This window comes from Magnolia sinica, chromosome 4 (assembly GCF_029962835.1).
Source record: "Magnolia sinica isolate HGM2019 chromosome 4, MsV1, whole genome shotgun sequence".
NCBI classification, from domain to species: Eukaryota; Viridiplantae; Streptophyta; class Magnoliopsida; order Magnoliales; family Magnoliaceae; genus Magnolia; species Magnolia sinica.
Genome location: NC_080576.1, coordinates 39,557,411 through 39,575,335, shown reverse-complemented (window position 1 = coordinate 39,575,335; position 17,925 = coordinate 39,557,411). Strand labels below are relative to the sequence as shown.

The window sequence follows — 17,925 nt, the reverse complement described above, 5'->3', positions numbered from 1 at the left end:
AGTCGAGTGAGTTAACGAGTATACTCTGCTCGTGTATAGCTCTAGCTGAGCTATGGCCAACCTATAGTGGAAATCGGCCATTTGAGTGGACTTACAGTTACATCCTCTTTGAGTGGCCTTATAGTTGCATCGACCTTCTTGAAGGTCGACCTTTCCTCGGCAGTAGATGCCTCTTGAGGCTCAAGTCTCATTGGGTCCGTGCTGGTTTGTAGAGTTGGTCCATTCCATAAGTCGATCTATTTTTCTCCTAAATGTACATTTTAACATCTCCTGAAGTTTCGCTGAAAATTCCACCAATTTTTCCATGTTTCCCCACATTTTCGATTATCAGCGATATCAATATTGTTTCTGTATCCCTAACCAGTAAAACTTGTAGCGACACGGATACTTTGAACATAGAAAACAGGAATTAAATCATGATTTAGGAGTACCTTCATATTGCGCTTGCTCATGTGGCCTAAGCGCATATGCCACATATGTGTTGATGTGGATTCCTCTTCGGATGTTGCAGCTCCAATCGATATATTATTCTCGATCAACTTGTAAAGATTGTCGCTCCTCTGTGCCTTCATAATAGTGACTGCCCTCTTTGAAACTTTTAAGACACCATCATGGCCGATGAACTTACATCCTAGTGCATCGAGAGCACCTAGAGAAATCAGATTTTTCTTTAAATCTGGAACGTGTCTTACTTCGGTCAGAGTACGCTCCACCCTATCAAACATTATGATGTGAACAAATCTAATTTCAATCATCTTACAGGGATGGCAATTGTTCATAAGAAGCAAGCCACCATCATACTCATTGTATGTAGTGAACCAACTCCAGTGAGAGGTCATGTGATAAGAAGCCCTTGTATCCAAAATTCACTTCTGAGAGAAGTGACTCATTTTAGACATTAACAATACATTGCCACTATCCGAACCTTCATGGGATTCCACTGAATTAGCCTCCCTGGTAGAATTATCTAAATTCTCATCCTTCTGGGTTTCAAGGGATTAACAATCCTTCTTCATATGTCCGGTCTCCCACAATTCCACCACTTCATCTTGCCCTTTCCCTTAGACTTGGATCTTGATCGTGAATTTTCCTTTTCTCACTTAGATGTTCTTCTCCTAGCAACCAACACATTCGTAAAGGAACCCTCGTCATCGTTCTTCTTTCTCAACTGCTTCGAATAAAGGGCTGAGATAATGATTTCGACATCAATGGTCTCCCTACCGTGGCACAGAGTGTCTACGAGATTCTTGTAAGACTCTAGAAGAGAATTCAATAGTATTAGGGCTTGATCTTCCTCGTTGATCTTCACCCACACGCTCATCAATTTGCAAAGTACTTTATTAAAGTTGCTGATGTGTTCATTGAGATCTATCCCTTCTATAATATTTAGATTGTAGAACTGCTTCTTCAGAAATCAACGATTGGAGAGCGATCTCATCATGTAGAGACTCTCCAACTTCGCCCACAATCCTGTGGTAGTCATCTCATTGATGACATTATAGAGAACCTCATCAACTAAACACAATTGAATTGTGTTAATTGCCTTTTGATCTAGTTCATCCCACTCTTCATCGTTCATAGTATCAGAATACTTCACTTTTCTAAGGAGTACATGTTGTAACCCTTGCTGAATTAAAAGAGTTTTGATCTTCAACCTCTACAATTTAAAATTAATTTTACTTGTAAATTTCTCCATCTTAAACTTAACATTCATCCCCTTCGATGCCATGCCTTCGTATTTAATTTAAAACCCCAACCTGATAACATGAATGCTTTGATACCACTTGTTGGGAGCAGAAGCGTCACCCAGACGTGAATCAAATAAGCACAAAGATAGAAAATTCGAGCATGCATAGAGAACACATCGATTCATATGGAAAAACCTTGGCGAGAACAAAACCACAGCACAAAGCAACAAGAAATCCACTATAAAAATGAAATTAAAAGAGATGCAATCAACTTACATGAAAACCTTAGAGTAAAACTCCCCTTTCTCCAACTCCTAGCTCTCTCTAGAACAAGCTTCCAATTCCTTAGAATTTACCCTAATCCCATATTATACTCGCTTATATAACCCGGATCCGAAATTAGAAAAAAAAAGAAAAAAAAGCCGCACATTTACACAAAAGTTGTGCAAATTATTGATAGGACCTTCGATAGTATTGATGGCGATCGATAGGATCAAAGTCTCCTTCGATAAAATCGAATACGACCAAAAATAGTCCAACAAGCTATTGGGAAAAATCTAGAATTATTCGATAGTAACAACCAAGGTGTTGATCCTATCTAAAATTCCATGTTTGTAGATTAAAGGCACTTGATTTCAAAATGGCCCACCTGATAAGTATGCCAACCTACATGGGTCGAACAAAAAAACAAAGAGGAAACTTTGAGTATTTCCCTAAATTAAATACTAAATAATAGGAGACTTAAATTAAAGTCCCTTTCTGTCATTCACTCTCCAAGTCAATGTTTTAAATATCAACGATATTGACCGATATATCCCACAATATATCTTGTATCCCACCTAATGCGATATGAAACACAAAGGTAGTGCCAATATATCCCAATGTTCGATACATTGAGCATTTTCAATTTATGATCCCTTTTTTGTTGAAATTATATTAAATAAATGTCAAATGATTGTAAATCCATTGGTTTTTCATATTTTGCATGAAAAATCATGGAGTTGGAGCTTTGATTTCGATATCCATTTATTCTTTATGTTCTCCATTTTTTTTTTCAAAAATTTCCTTCAACTAGCTATCAAATGAGACTAATTTCAAAGTATTTAGGAGTAATTGATGAAATGATCATCACATACACTCTAATTTTGAAGATTGACTATACGTGGTCTAATTTGGGAAAGATTGGGGAAATTAAAATTTTTTCCAATTTCTCCCAAATTGCTTGCAATGTTGCACTCTAAATGTGATATCAAGCATGTATGAGGGCCGATCTACTGATTTGTTAAGTCCTTGTCAATTTTTGAAAAATAAAAAATATTTTTAAATTTAAAATTAATAAAAATTTATTAAAATATTAATATTTTTTTGAAAATTTCCTTCAACCAGCTATCAAATGAGGCTAATTTCGAAGTATTTAGGAGTGTTTGATGAAATGACCATCACATACACTCCAAATGTCATGCATTCAATTTTAATATAATTGTATTAGTTCAATTACACAATGCATAACTTAGGAACTTATGCAAAGGAAACCTATTATGTGCATTACTTTTTTGAGATGTTATGATTTAAAAGTGTGTATTAAAATCTTTTTTACCAATTCTTAAAATTTAATTAAAAAATTCAACCATTTTCCCAATGTTACCCAAAAAGTGGGGTAAATTACCTAATACAAATGATATATCCCATGCAATAATAGATATGTATCTGGTCCCAAGGATGCGATACGCAATGCGATACCGATACTTGGAACATTGCTCCAGATTTTGAGCAGGTCTAAAAGGTGAGACCTTCCTGGTGCATGGATGCTTATCAGAACGATGTTTAGATAATCTCTTTAGAGAATGTAGTTACGATCTAGTGATTGTTGCTTTTGATTCCTCTGTCACATTGGGTAATCGGGTGCCTCTTTGTACTTTTTAAGATTTCGATCATGTGTGCATTGACCTCCTCATTGCATTCTTTGAGGAAATATGGACTTTGAAGAGCTTTAATGTCTTCCTATGTGATGAGAGACCTGGATCAAGTGCACTCCTTCCTAGCGTCCATATGGAAAGTCACATGACCTGGAAATGTGCAAATAGCACCCGGTTCAAATTAAGTGACAGATGAAGGAAATGCTAGTCATTAGTTATTACACTTTTGATTGTGGGATGTCAACTACATTTTTATTAATAGTTATGCAATGATTGTTTCTTTGGCACTCTTCAAGGTCTCATTTTTCTTTTCTTTAATATTGCATGAATGGTTTGGCTTTGATTTTTCTTTTTACAGCATCCGTTGCTTTGGGACAGAGGGTTAGTGTTGGTGTCGTGTCACCCTACAATGCTCAAATTGTTGCAATTAAAGAGAACCTAGGAAAAACGTATGAACCATACGAGCACTTTGTTGTGAATGTCAAGTCCATTGATGGGTTTCAAGGTGGCGAAGAGGATGTGATCATAATGTCTACTGTCAGGTCTAACAATAACGGATCAATCGGTTTCCTTTCGGATACTCAACGGACAAATACGGCTTTGACCAGGGCCAGGTATGCTTATCTTACTTAGTAGGAGCCATCACTCACCAACCCGTCAAATAAAAGCACTTGGTAAGTCCTTTTACTCGGACAAAACCACTTTAATAGGCTTGTTCTTCTTCTTCTTCTCTCTCTCTCTCTCTTCAGGCACTGCCTTTGGATTTTGGGGAATGGGCAGACCTTAATTAAAAGTGGTTCCATCTGGAAGAAAATAGTCCTGGATGCGAAGCATCGGGGATGCTTCTTTAACGCTAAGGAGGATGAGAGTTTGTCCGAAGAAATCATCCATGCCAACAAACTTGAGGATGACTTATCAAGACATTTTGCTTCTCTTAATCTAGGCAATGAACCTGGTGATTCAGCTCGAGAGTTAAGGTAGGTTGTTGTTGTTTTTTTTTTTATTTTTTTTTTATTTCACACACGCACACACACCACTACACACTCACACCTGTGGATTTCACCACCTACGGATTCACCATCCGTGCCAACATGGTAGGTTGTTGTTTTGCATGTGAGAGTTGTTTATATGGTCTTGTGCATTAAAAAAAAAAAAAAAAAAAAAAAGAAGGAAAGAAAGAAAGAAAAAAGAAAAAAGTAAAAAAGAAAAGAAAGAAGTGCAAACATGTGCAATCCATAATTTGTGATCCGGACCGTCGATCTCTCCCTACCATGGATGTCCCAGATATCATGCAGATTGGAAGATCCTAGCTATTTAATCTTTGGACTTTGTTCCACTTGAATGTGGCCATTTGTTGGGAAATAATTAAACTATTAGGATCTTGTAATTGGTGAGACTTCTGGGGCATCAGCATCCATGGGTGTGCTCATCAGATGAACATTCTAGATAACTTCTAGATAACCAAACCATGGCCACCCATCAACGGGATACGGCACATCAGAAAATTCTGTATTTGCCAACTATCAGAACCCTGCAATTCTTCTCCAAATTTCATCTTATATTGGAAGTCATATGTATTCATGGCAACTACTTCTTAACGCAATCCTATCAACAAAAACTTCGAGAACAGAGATTCCAAGAATAGCTTCAGGGTGAAAGCAGGTTCTGTGCAAAGTACTGGTAGTCAACCAATGAGTGCCTAAACTCGTCTATTTTATTGCAGGGGTAAGATTTCACATCTTAAGAGTCCCAAAAGAACTGACCCCATGGAGGGATTATCAAGTAACTTAGCTTCGCGCAATCTAGGGGAGGAACATGGTGATTCAGCCACAGTTTCAAGGTGAACCATCATTTTAAATTTCCGTCTTGTATTGAAAGTTGTTTGGGCCTATCATAGCTACTCATTGCAATCCCACTAATGTATAATGCTAGTGATTCCAACAAGAGCTCGGGATTGAAAGCAGGTTCAGTGCAAAGTATTGATAATTCTATACTTTGCACTAAACCCGCTTTCGTATATGTGATGTAAGCTATAGCTGGTAACATTTTTTGTCCATGTATTGCATTTTTTGCATTTATTGTTTATAGTTGATAACAGTTTTTATGGTTTCCGTTTGTTTGTTTTGACTAATTTTGATGGTTGGACATGAATTAATGAGATGATGTCGTTTTTTGGGAACAATTATATACCACTCTTTTCAGAGAACAGAATTCATTTTTGCAATCTCTGCATTGCTTGCTCCTTCTGCCTGTCACTGGATCCATATACATCCATTTTCAGACAAATGGAATTGCCGATTTCTGGGAAAAACCATGTTGCTGGGAACTATCGAGTATGGTCAAAGGAAATCATGCTGGAAAGATGATGTCGATGATTGACTGGTGGCTTTAAAATGAATGAACGAAAACAATAACTGTCAATTGTCCACACCGTAAAAGATTGATGGTCAGAATCATCATTTGAGTGTGATATTTTTAGCATGGCCTTGGTATCATCTGACTGCAGCTTCATGTGGACCCCCAGATACTATTGCATGAGTACCAGGCATTGCAATGCATGAAAGAACATACTCTAGAAAAAAATGACCAAGATGCCTCAGTTCTATTATATTCTTCTCTGTGTATTAAGACAACCAAAGCAGTCAGTAAAACATGATTTTTTGGATTATCTTGTACATGTTTTTCATTAGCATGGATGCGAGAGAAAGACTCAGAGCATCCATGCTATCTTTAATACAATGAATATCAAATGCTGCATTTTGCATGTGTTTGCTGATTTAATGATTTCAATTCTTCTGGAGGCTCTTTGTTTTTGCTGTGCCTTTAACACAACTTCATTCATGCATTGCGAGAACAGAGATTCTAAGAAAACTCAAGAGTCAAAATCAAGTTCACCGAAAGAGACTGGTGATCATTCTCGACTTGTGAATACTAGCACTAGTGTCAATTTCCAAAACAGGAGTAAAGGAGAAGCTGCTGGGGAAAGTAGTCATGCAGACATGCCCGATGGAGGTAATTTGCATGTGCTCAATAAAGCAATTCATGTGTGTTTGTGTTTATTGCAAAATATTCAGTTTAATCAACAAGAAATGGCGGGTCTCTTCCTCATGGTTTAGTGGTAGACATTGAATGTTTCAACTCTGAGGTCATGGGTTCGAGAACCCATGTGTTGTATGTGGGTTTGAGAGTGTGTGTGGTTATGGGTTCAAGGACCCATGTGGTGTGTGTGGGTTTGAGAGTGTGTGTGTGTATTCACCTTTCAAAAAAAAATCAACAAGAAATGGCAAAACATGCAAATGAATCATAGTATTAATTGGGAAGTAGCCCTGAAATTTCATAAATTGGTTCCTTCAAGTCCATCTTGAAAGCAACATAATTTCATTTTGGTGCCTGTAACATCAATATGTTCAGGTCAGGTCAGGTTGAGAGGAGTTCAATCAGGTCTGGATATCAACCCCTGGATCAAATACATTAATATGTAGGTTGGATCTAAGTTAGGTCAAAAATAAAATAAGTTGGTTCATTTTCGGGTTTGCAATAAGAGCATCCATACCAAATGCATATGTCTGTGGTTTGGTTTTGTATCTGATCTAAGTTTAAGTGGGTCTAATTTCTAATTTCCCAGTTAATATATGTTGATGTGCAATCTGTCACTCCCATGTCTCACACCTATAGAAGGTTAACTACCAAGTGATCCTTGACTATAAGGAGATCATTCATTCACTACAACAACTCTATTCACTCGTCTTTGCTTCAAGTATTACCATAAAAGATTGTCGGAAGGTCTTCGGTAGTTGGAGAGCCTTGTGAGCTTCTATATGTTGCAATCTTGCCCGGAGGTAGTCGTCATCATCATCAACATTATTGCCATTGTTGTTGTTGTTATGGAGGTGGAGGTGGTGGTAGTGGTCATCACCACCACTACCACCATTATTGTCATCTTCACCAGCATTAATTAATTATTTATCATTCTGGTCACTGGATTCCCATTACCATATGGCAACTTATGTTTCGGTTGCTGCATCTGTGTCTTACTGTCATTTACGTTTGCGGTTCTGCATTTTGGCCATCAAATAACATGTAACACAATACAAAATTTTCTTTAATATACATAGCTTGCATTGGTTCCGCCAAGATTTTGAACTGGCTTGGCCTGTCAGATCATGATTGTTTGGCTTCACCAGGGCCTAATCCAGCTCATTGACCAGCGTACATGTTTGTGCATGGAGATGTTATATTTTGCATGCCTTGCTGATTCTAATATTTATGTTTTGGCCTGTTTCGGTGCAGGAATTGGAGTTGACAATCCTAAACAAGTAAGTTTTTGTCAAAGATTAGTTGGGTCTTATCGATTATGCTAACATGCTCATTTATGCATTGTTTTCCTATAGTAACATATTGAAGGTTTTCTCCATTGTGAAAATTACAAAAGCCTACTCCATTTGATCTTAAAGTCCCTAATTTACCTTTAAATTTGAATAAGGTATTTATTACTGAAACCTAACCAATTTTCAAAAGGAATTACCAAAACCTACATGTACTCGCCTTTTTTTTTTTTTTTTTAAAGTTTGCTTTGACATTGTCTTGACTTGGGATCCAGCATGTGTCACCTCCCATTGGTGTCCACATGCAGAGTGGTCCAATGTTCGGAACCACCCATGTTGTGAATTCCATGGTATAAGATCCATTGTAAGAATTTTTTTGCTGAACTTATGATTGTGACCATTGGTATTTGTAGATGAATTTAGAACAAAAAGAAGGAAAAAATAAAAAATAAAAAATCAATTTCTCACATTGAACTCTAAAAATCGGAGGTTAGGATCATCAATGAAACATGATATACGACGATAGCTTGTGGTCGCAATGACAATATGGACAGTTCATATCATATGACAATCTAATCACGTAGCCCCAATGGGTGACGTCACACACTAGATCTTGAGTCATAACAGATGCAAAGCTCCTTTTTTTTTTTTTTTTCTTTCTTTTTACAAAAACCCAAGTTTATGTTTAGGTCATCAACCATTTTGCTCCTTACACGTTCCACGAATAGGATCTGTGAATAATTCATTGGGACCTACCATGGAGGCATGGAGAGAACAAAGTCCCAAAGATCACATTCATTAAGCAGTCCAAACCTTCCTGGGACTACATTGTCGAGTACTGAGTTGTAGATGTATCCTCTGTTACCTAGAACCCTTGCAATCCTATGCACTTAGCTTAGCTACCACATCTTCCAACGGTACCCTTCAAATCCGGGACATGGCAAGTAGCATGACTAGGGTCATCATCCAAGCCAATGATGCACCTATCATGTCCTGTGACTAGAACTTGCAAAGCACTACCTACATCAGTCTCGAATGATTGGAAGGTGGTTCTGTGGGATTATGGCCTGGGGATAAGAGGACCCATTTATCACATCTTATGAGCATCATGAGGGGATAAGGGGATTGTCTGTAGGTTGGATATGAGCAAGCCAGTTGTGGGGCTGTTGGCCAGCACCAGACATGATGACCTCATTTATATTTATATGTGGTTGTGCTCACTACCGGAGGCACAAAGGTCTTGAATTCAAAGACCAGCTGCGGATCTCTGTAATTTTGATCTTCTTCTTCTTCTTTTCTTGTTTTGTTCTTGAACACGCATACACACTCGTATTGCATTGGGTTTCTTGTTTCATATTTCCAATAAATGATATATTTTCATCTTGAAATCTTGAACCCACATTCGAGTGATCCAGATCATTCATCTGGTGGGCACACTTTTTATGGCTGACGAAGCTTCAAGATCCTACCGATTATCCATCTGGTGGTTTGCGCACATGGCATTTGTATCATCTGGCTATGGCTTCAACTGGACCCCCATGAGCTAATGCATGAGTGCACGAATTGCAATGCAGGAAAGAAAAAATTCAAAAAAAATAAAAATAATAATAATAATAATAATAAAGAAAGAAAAAAAAAAAATAGGCCATGATGCCTCAGTTTTTTTTTTTCGTCTGTGTAGTAAGACAACCAAGGCAGGCAGTAATACATGTTTTATTTTTTGCATTATCTCATGCATGCCTTTCATTAGCACGGATGAGATAGAGACCTAGGGCATGCAAGCAAGCTTTAATAAAATGAATTTCAAATATATGTGCTTTCAAATGCTTCATTTTGCATGTGTTTGCTGATACAATGATTTCAGTTCTGTTGGAGGCTCTTTGTTTCTATCGTGGCTTTAACAATACCTTTTATACATTGCGACAACAGAGATCGAAGGAAAGTTCGGAGTTGAAAGCTAGTTCATTGAAAGCAACTGGTAATTCTCGACCTATGGATACTAGCACTAGTATCGACTCCCAAACGAAGAGTAAAGGAAAAGCTGTTTGGGGAAGTAGTCACGCAGACAAGCCTGATGGAGGTAATTTTCTAGTGCTTAATAGTGTAGTTCATGTGTGCTTATTTGATTGCGAAATATTGAGTTTAATCAACAAGAAATGGCCAAATACTAGCAAGTTTATCATAAGTATTCATTAGGAAGTAGCCCTCAAATTGCGTAATTGTTTCCTTCATCTCCACCTTGAAACAGGATGATTGGAGCCTATATTGTCAATAATATCAGGTCAGGTCAGGTCAGGTCAGGTTGAGAGGAGTTTGATTAGGTCTAAATATCAACCCCCGGATCTGATACATAGATATGTATGTCAAATAAAAAATCAAACAAGTTGGGTTTTTCTCAGGTTTGCAATAAGGGCATCAAACCAAACTCAAATTATCTATGGTCTGATTTGTATCTGGTATAAGTTACGTAGGTCTAATTTTTAATTTCCTAGTTAATATATGTTGATGTGCATTCTGTCACACTCCCCAACTACGGAGTATCATGTCAAACACCCATACAAGGTTAACCACCAAGGGATCCTTGACTATATGGAGGGCATTCTTTCACTCCAACAACTCTATTCACTCGCCTTTACTCTGAGTATCACTATACAAGATTTTCCAAAGGGATTTGGGGGTTGAATAACCCCTCGCGAGCTTTGATCTGTTGCAATATTGCCCAGAGGTAGTTGTCATCATCATCAATGTTATCACCGTTGTTGTTGACGTCATCACCACCACCACCATCACTACTGTTGTCGTCACCATTTTTAATTAATTATTTTCATTCTGGTGACTTGAATCCCATTACTAGATACCAACCAGTATTTCAAATAACGCTTGTAGTGTAGCTAAATAGCGTCAAACCTATACCGTACGCTATAGCTAGGTAGCGTATAGCATTTGTAGTGGACACTACAATGTTTTCTTCTTCTTTTTTTTTTCCTTCGTAAAAAATGGTGTAAAACTCATTATCGTGCAGGATGCTTTGCATTCTGCCTTTCGACTGCAGGGGCAGTTCAGTTGACCGAGGAATCCTTGGGTCAACCGAACCTTGTTGTGATGTTCCCAGTCGACTAAGGACTGTTTCGGTTGACCAAGAGTCTCTGTTGAAAGCTCGGTCAACCGAAGGTGTGAGCGACGGTTTTCGTGTTTTTTGCGTAAGTAAAGGGCATTTAAACCTAGTTTCGAATTAGGACTTGTACTAGATGAACATTTTCTCTCTAAGGGCAAGGGTTGGCAAAGTGAGAGGGTTTCCAATATTTGTAAGGGCTTGGGAAGGGTTTTCTAAGGGTTGTGGATAGCAAGGGAACATCAGGCGATCCTGTAATCAAAGAAGGTGAGTAGTGTACTATAAAGTTTTGATTATAGTTGAGATCTCTGTCGCTTTGTGCCTGGTTTCTTCCCACAAGGGTTTTCCACATAAACTATCATATGTTATGTGGTTTATTTTTCTTGGTTTAGTTATCTTCTTTATTATATTGTTCTATCTTCGTTTATCGTGCTTCCACAAAGCGCGCAGATTAGTAGTTGTATTAGATTCGAATTTCTAATACCTAGGGTCTGATCTGGGTTTGTTGTGGCTTAAGTTTACATCGTTGTGGTTTGATAAGGAGTCGGTTTACTCCAACAAGGTGGTATCAGAGCATCGAGTTGGACCTTTGGGATTTAGCCAAGATGTCAGGATCAAAATTCGATGTGTAAAAATTTGATGGGAAGAACAATTTTAGTTTATGGTAGCGGAAGGTCGAGGATATTCTAGTTTCATAAGGGTTGAGCAGGGCGTTGTTGGAAATAAAACTCGAGAAGATATTGGATGATGACTGAAGCAATTTTGGGGAGAAAGCTATAAGCACCATCCGTTTGTGTCTATCGGATGAGGTTATGTACGTCTTGGATAAAGAATCTCCCCTATAGATGTGGAAAAAGTTAGAAGACCTATACATGTCGAAGTCCTTAACAAACAAGTTATTTATGAATAAACAACTTTTTGGGCTCAAATTGAAGGAATGATCGGATCTCCTAGAGCATATGAACTATTGCGCAGCACGCCAACAACGCCGGTGAACCGAGATCCAATCTCAAGTCTCACCCACAAAATGATAAACAGGAAGAAATATAAACTAGAAGTAGAATCAAAGCAAACCAATAAACCACAAGATAGAATATATGTGGCAAAACCCAACAAGGGTAAAAAACCACGGGTGCAAACTTTCACTATGAAGAAAATGAGATTATAATCAATATATTAACCTTCTCCGATGCTCCCATGCACAGAGATAGCCCTTTTCTCCCTTGGATGTATAAAAAACCCTAATCCTAATACAATCCCATACTCTGGAATAGCTCCTAGGGATGCCTATTTATAGTTTAGGCAACTTCCCTTTACACCTCTGCGAAAACTGCCTCAAGTTTACGCAGTCTGCACCAAATTCGCAAAGGATTTGCGTAACCCTCGTCTAGGCTAGGGACTCGATTGGTCGAGGGACCCCCTGACTGGTCGAGCAGCCCGAACACCCAAAACTTGAACTCACTGGACTTTGAGTTGAGCAACCCTTGACTGGTCGAGCAGCCCACTCGACCAGTCGAGCAGTCGCCTCGACCGGTCGAGCAGCTTGGTGAATGACCTCCTTTTTACATCGGGCACATTGGTGTGCTGGTTCCACACCCTAATAATTTTTCACTTGGAGACACATCACCATAATTTTCATCTTCTACATCCGGAGTGCACCACTTCCCTGTTTTCAAGCCTGAAGACTAATCAAAGCTGAACAGAGCTTCAGCATCTCCCGTGTGACCGCCTTGGTCAGCATATCCACAGGATTCTCACTTGTATGAATCTTCTCTAGAGCAATCGATCCATTTCCAGTAACGAACATATGAAGTGATATCTGATGTCAATATGCTCAGTCCTTGAATGAAAGGCTGAATTCTTAGCCAAGTGTATTGCACTTTGACTGTCACTGTACAGCTTGCAATCTACTTACTTTTTTCTCAACTCTTTCATGAAACCTTGCATTCATACCATCTCCTTGTACGCTTCTGTAGCTGCAACATATTCTGCTTCTGTTGTATTGATAGATACTATCTTCTATAACTGAGAGACCTAACTAACTGTAGCACTACTCAGAGTAAAGACATACCCTGTAATGTTTTTTCTGTTGTCGATATCTCCTGCCAAATCTGAATCTACGTAACCTTGTAGCTTGATTTTCGATCCTTCATAACACAGCCCTACATCCATAATACCTACTAGATATCTGAGGATCCACTTTCACAGCCTCCCAATGTTCCTTCTCGGGGTTGTTCATGAACCTGCTAACAACTCTCACTGCTTGAGCAATATTTGGCCTCGTATTCACCATAACATACATGAGGCTCCCAATAGCTGATGCGTATGGGACTTCAGCCATGTAGTCTTGTTTTTCCTGCGTCTTCGCACCTTGCTCCTTAGAAAGCTTGAAGTGTTTGCTAATGGAGTACTAACCAGTTTAACACCTCTTATATTGAATCGATTAAGTACCTTGGCTATGTACTCTGCCTGCGACAAAACTAGTTTCTTGTTTTCCCTATCACGCTTTATCCTCATGCCTAAGATTTGTTTTGCACCTCCTAAATCCTTTATGGCAAATTCTCTACACAGTTGTCTTTTGAGATCTGAGATGTCTTTCATGCTTGATCCGGCCACAAGCATATCATTAACGTACAGAAGAAAGATGATGTACGACGTATCAAACTTCTTCAAATAACAACAGTGATCTGCATGACATCTCCTAAAACCGTTTCCTAAGATGAAACTGTCAAACTTCTTGTACCATTGCCTTGGGGCCTGCTTCAGGCTATATAGACTTTTCTTCAGTCTACACACCTTGTTCTCCTGTCCTGGTGCAGTGTATCCTATCGGCTGATGTATGTATATCTCTTCTTCAAGATCCCCATGAAGAAAGATTGTTTTAAAATCTAACTGCTCTAGATGTAAGTCCTCTGTAGCCACTATACTCAAGACCATGTGAATCGTAGACATTTTCACCACTGGTGAAAATATTTCAGTGAAGTTGATACCTGCCTTTTGTTGGAACCCTTTCATAACCAATCTGGCCTTGTACCGTTTCGAACTATCGTGCTCCTCCTTCAGTCTGTAAATCCACTTATTATGAATAGCTTTCTTACCCTTAGGTAGAGTGACTAGCTCTCACGTACGATTTGACTCAAGAGAGTCCATCTCATCATCCATGGCCTGTTCCCTCTTAACTCGTGTATCTAACTGTAATGCCTCTTCAAAATATTCTGGTTCACCATTATCTGTCAACAGTAGATAATGTAAGGAGGATGAGTATCGGACCGTGTATCTCCTCTTCCGAGTAGATCTCCTCACAACCGATGTCTTCGGCTCTGCCTCTTCATGCTCCTATGTATGCTCATCCTGTGGCACTGTAACACCCGTGTCCAGTAACTCTTCCTACTCTACTAATTCTCTCTCATCGGCCTTATGCTACACACTGTCCTTATGCATCACTTTTTTATTAAAGATTACGTCCTTGCTTCTGATGATTTTTCGGTTCTTTGTATATCAAAACCGGTAGCCAAAATCATGCTGCCCGTAGTCTATGAACGTGAACTTCTTGGACTTCGCATTTAGCTCGTTTCTGTGCTCTGCATCAATGTGAATATATGAAGTGCAACCGAACACTTTGAGATGTGCAAGGTTCACTTCTTTCTCAGTCCACGTTTCTTCTGGTAGCCCACTATCCAATGGTGCTGAGGGACTTCTATTGATGAGATATGCGACAGTATTCATAGCATCTGCCCAAAATGTCTTGGGCAACCCTGCATGTAACCTCATGCTCCTGGCACGCTCAAGGATAGTCCTGTTAATGGGCTCAGCCACACCATTCTGCTGCGATGTCCTTGGAATTATTTTCTGATATTTGATTCCATTTGCTATATAATACTCCTCAAACCTTTTATCACAGTACTCTCCCCCATTATCTGATCTGAGACATTTTACTGTTTTACTTGTCTCATTTTCTACCATTACTTTCCACTTCTTAAATACATCAAATACATCAGATTTATGCTTTAAGAAATAGATCCACAGTTTTTTGCTAGCATCATGAATAAAGGAAACAAAATAATGTGAACCACCAAGAGATGATACCCGTGTCGGTCCCCAAATATCAGTGTGTACAAGCTCCAACAGATGCGTCTTTGGAGCGCGTCCTATTTTCTTGAAACTTACCCTCTTTTGCTTGCCATATACGCAATCCTCGCAGAATTCCAAGTCGATAGACTTTAGCCCTGGTAGCTTTCCTTTTGAAAATAGCACTTTCATCCCTTTCTCACTCATATGTCTGAACCTTTGATGCCATAACTGCCCATTCACTCCAGTTGATGCGACTGCGAGTGAACTATACGATCCTGAAGTCACGTACAAAGTACCTTCCTTTTTGCCTTGAAATATCACCAAGGCACCTTTTGTGATCTTCCAGGAATCACTAGTGAATGTCGTCATATATCCAGTATTGGCCAACTGCCCCACTGAGATCAAATTTCGTCTCAAAATCGGTACATGTCTGACATCCTTCAATTTCAAAATCATTCCATTTTTCTGACTTATATGAACGTTTCCCTTTCCAACAATACTGCATGGCTCATCATCACTCAGGTAGGCTCTCCCGAAGTCACCTGACACATAATCACACAAAACGTCCTTACACAAAGTGGTATGAAACGAAGCACCCGAGTCTATAACCCAAGACTCATTCCTTGCATCAAGAGACAAGATCAATGCCTCTATGTCACTCTCCTTAGATAAATTCACTGAATCCTTTCCACATTGAGAGCTTCCTTCTTGTTTCTTAAGCGCCCTGTAATCATGTTTCATGTGCCCCTTCTTCCCGGAATGCCAACACCCGTCTTTGTCTTTTGGTCCCTTGAAATTCTTCCTTGACTTAGAACATCCGTGTTTATTGCCTCCTTTATTCAGCGATCTTCCTCTTCCTTCAACGTTTAGAGCATTCCTCAAAACCCCTGAAACTCCCGATGCATTTCTTCTAGATTCTTCGCTGAGAATTAGACCAGCTACATCATCGAATTTTAGCTTTATCGACCCTGAAGAATTGCTCACAGCAATCACTAAACCATCTCAACTGTTTGACAAACTAAACAAGATCAGTAACGCCCTGACCTCGTCCTCAAAAGTGATGCCAACAAATTCCAATTGGCTTGTGACTGTATTGAACTCGTTTAGATGTTCAGCCATGCTCCCACCATCTGACATCTTCATGTTGAATAGCCATTTCATAAGATGAACCTTGTTGGACGCTGAGGATTTCTCATACATCGTAACTAGAGCCTTCATTAATTCGTTTGTGGACTTCACTTTAGATATATTGAAGGCGACGCTCTTAGACAAAGACAGTCGGATCGTTCCTAAAGCCTTCCAATCCAATAAAGCCCATTCATCATTTGTCATCTTCTCTGGTTTCCTCTCTTTTTCTTCTAGAGGAATATAGAGGTCCTTCTGATATATATAATCCTCCATCTGCATCTTCCAAAAGGCAAAGTTTAAACCATCAAACTTCTCGATTCTAGTCTTCCATTCTTCGGTTATCACTCCCAATAGAACTAAACCAAAAGCTTTGATACCAGTTGTTGCGCAGCACGCCAACAACGCCGGTGAACCAAGATCCAATCTCAAGTCTCACCCACAAAATGATAAACAGGAAGAAATATAAACTAGAAATAGAATCAGAGCAAACCAACAAACCACAAGACAAAATATACGTGGAAAACCCCAACAAGGGTAAAAAACCACGGGTGCAAACTTTCACTATAAAGAAAACGAGATTACAATCAATATAATAACCTTCTCCAATGCTCCCATGCACAGAGATAGCCCTTTTCTCCCTTGGATGTATAAAAAACCCCAATCTCAATACAATCCCATACTCTAGAATAGCCCCTAGGGATACGTAACCCTCGACTGGTCAAGCCTTGGCCTCGACTGGTCGAGTAGCCAGGACACCAAAAACCTAAACTCACTGGACTTTGAGTCGAGCGACCCTCAATTGGTCAAGCGGCCCACTCGACCAGTCGAGCAATCGCCTCAACCGGTCGAGCAACCCAGTGAACGACCTCCTTTTTACATCAGGCACATTGGTGTGCTGGCTCCACACCTCAACATGAACACGTTTACAACCGTATATAACGAGTTGGTAAGGCTCAGAGAGATGGTAAAGGAAGAAGACAAAGCGGTGTTACTTCTAGCATCACTTCCCGTATCATACAACCATCTCGTCACTACTTTACTGTATGGGAAGAATACAGTGAAGCTAGAAGAGATCATTGCGACTATCATTTGTAACGAGATGAGGATTGATAAGGACTCTTAGGTGGAAGGTTTAGTTGTGAAAGGGGGTCAGGGATGTGGGCGATTCGTGGAGCGATCTCAATCTTATAGGAAGAAAATGTTTAGATCAAAATCAAAGACAAAGGATGGATGCTTCTATTATGGTATAAAAGGGCACTTCAAGAGATACTATTAAGAATGGAAGGATGACCTGGAAAGCAAAGGAAATGGGAACACAGGTGAATCAACCAGTGTAGCGGAAGAGAGCCTGAAAGGAAACCTCTCGGTCTCCTCAGGTGCGGACCATCTCTCAAACACATGGATTCTAGATTCAAGATGTTCGTATCACATGTGTCCGAATAGGACTTAGTTCAATTCCTACAAGTCCTATGATAGTGGAAGTGTTTTGATGGGGAATGATGTAGCACGAAAGGTCATCGCAATAGGGACCATCAAAATAAGGATGTTTGATGGAGTTATACGGACTCTAGGTGATATTAGGCATGTCCCAAACTTGAATAAAAACTTAATATGCTTGGGAGTTTTAGATACGAACAGTTGCACGTTCACCACATCCAACGGTGTATTAAAGGTTATTCGAGGTG

At 39.3% G+C, this 17,925-nt stretch overlaps 1 protein-coding gene across 3 annotated transcripts in view; it reads left to right on the top strand.

Moving 5' to 3' along the window:
• The window catches only part of LOC131243047 (uncharacterized ATP-dependent helicase C29A10.10c-like), a 147,053-nt gene that overhangs the window by 107,130 nt on the left and 21,998 nt on the right, over positions 1-17,925 (top strand). The window contains exons 6-11 of one of the 3 annotated variants that reach the window (XM_058242107.1): positions 3,963-4,218; positions 4,354-4,581; positions 5,328-5,444; positions 6,462-6,616; positions 7,895-7,920; positions 9,859-10,009. In XM_058242107.1, coding sequence (XP_058098090.1) covers positions 3,963-4,218; positions 4,354-4,581; positions 5,328-5,444; positions 6,462-6,616; positions 7,895-7,920; positions 9,859-10,009 — 933 coding nt within the window. Of the gene's footprint in view, positions 1-3,962; positions 4,219-4,353; positions 4,582-5,327; positions 5,445-6,461; positions 6,617-7,894; positions 7,921-9,858; positions 10,010-17,925 lie in introns of those variants that run through there. The other 2 variants (XM_058242108.1, XM_058242109.1) reach the window with 2 other exon arrangements.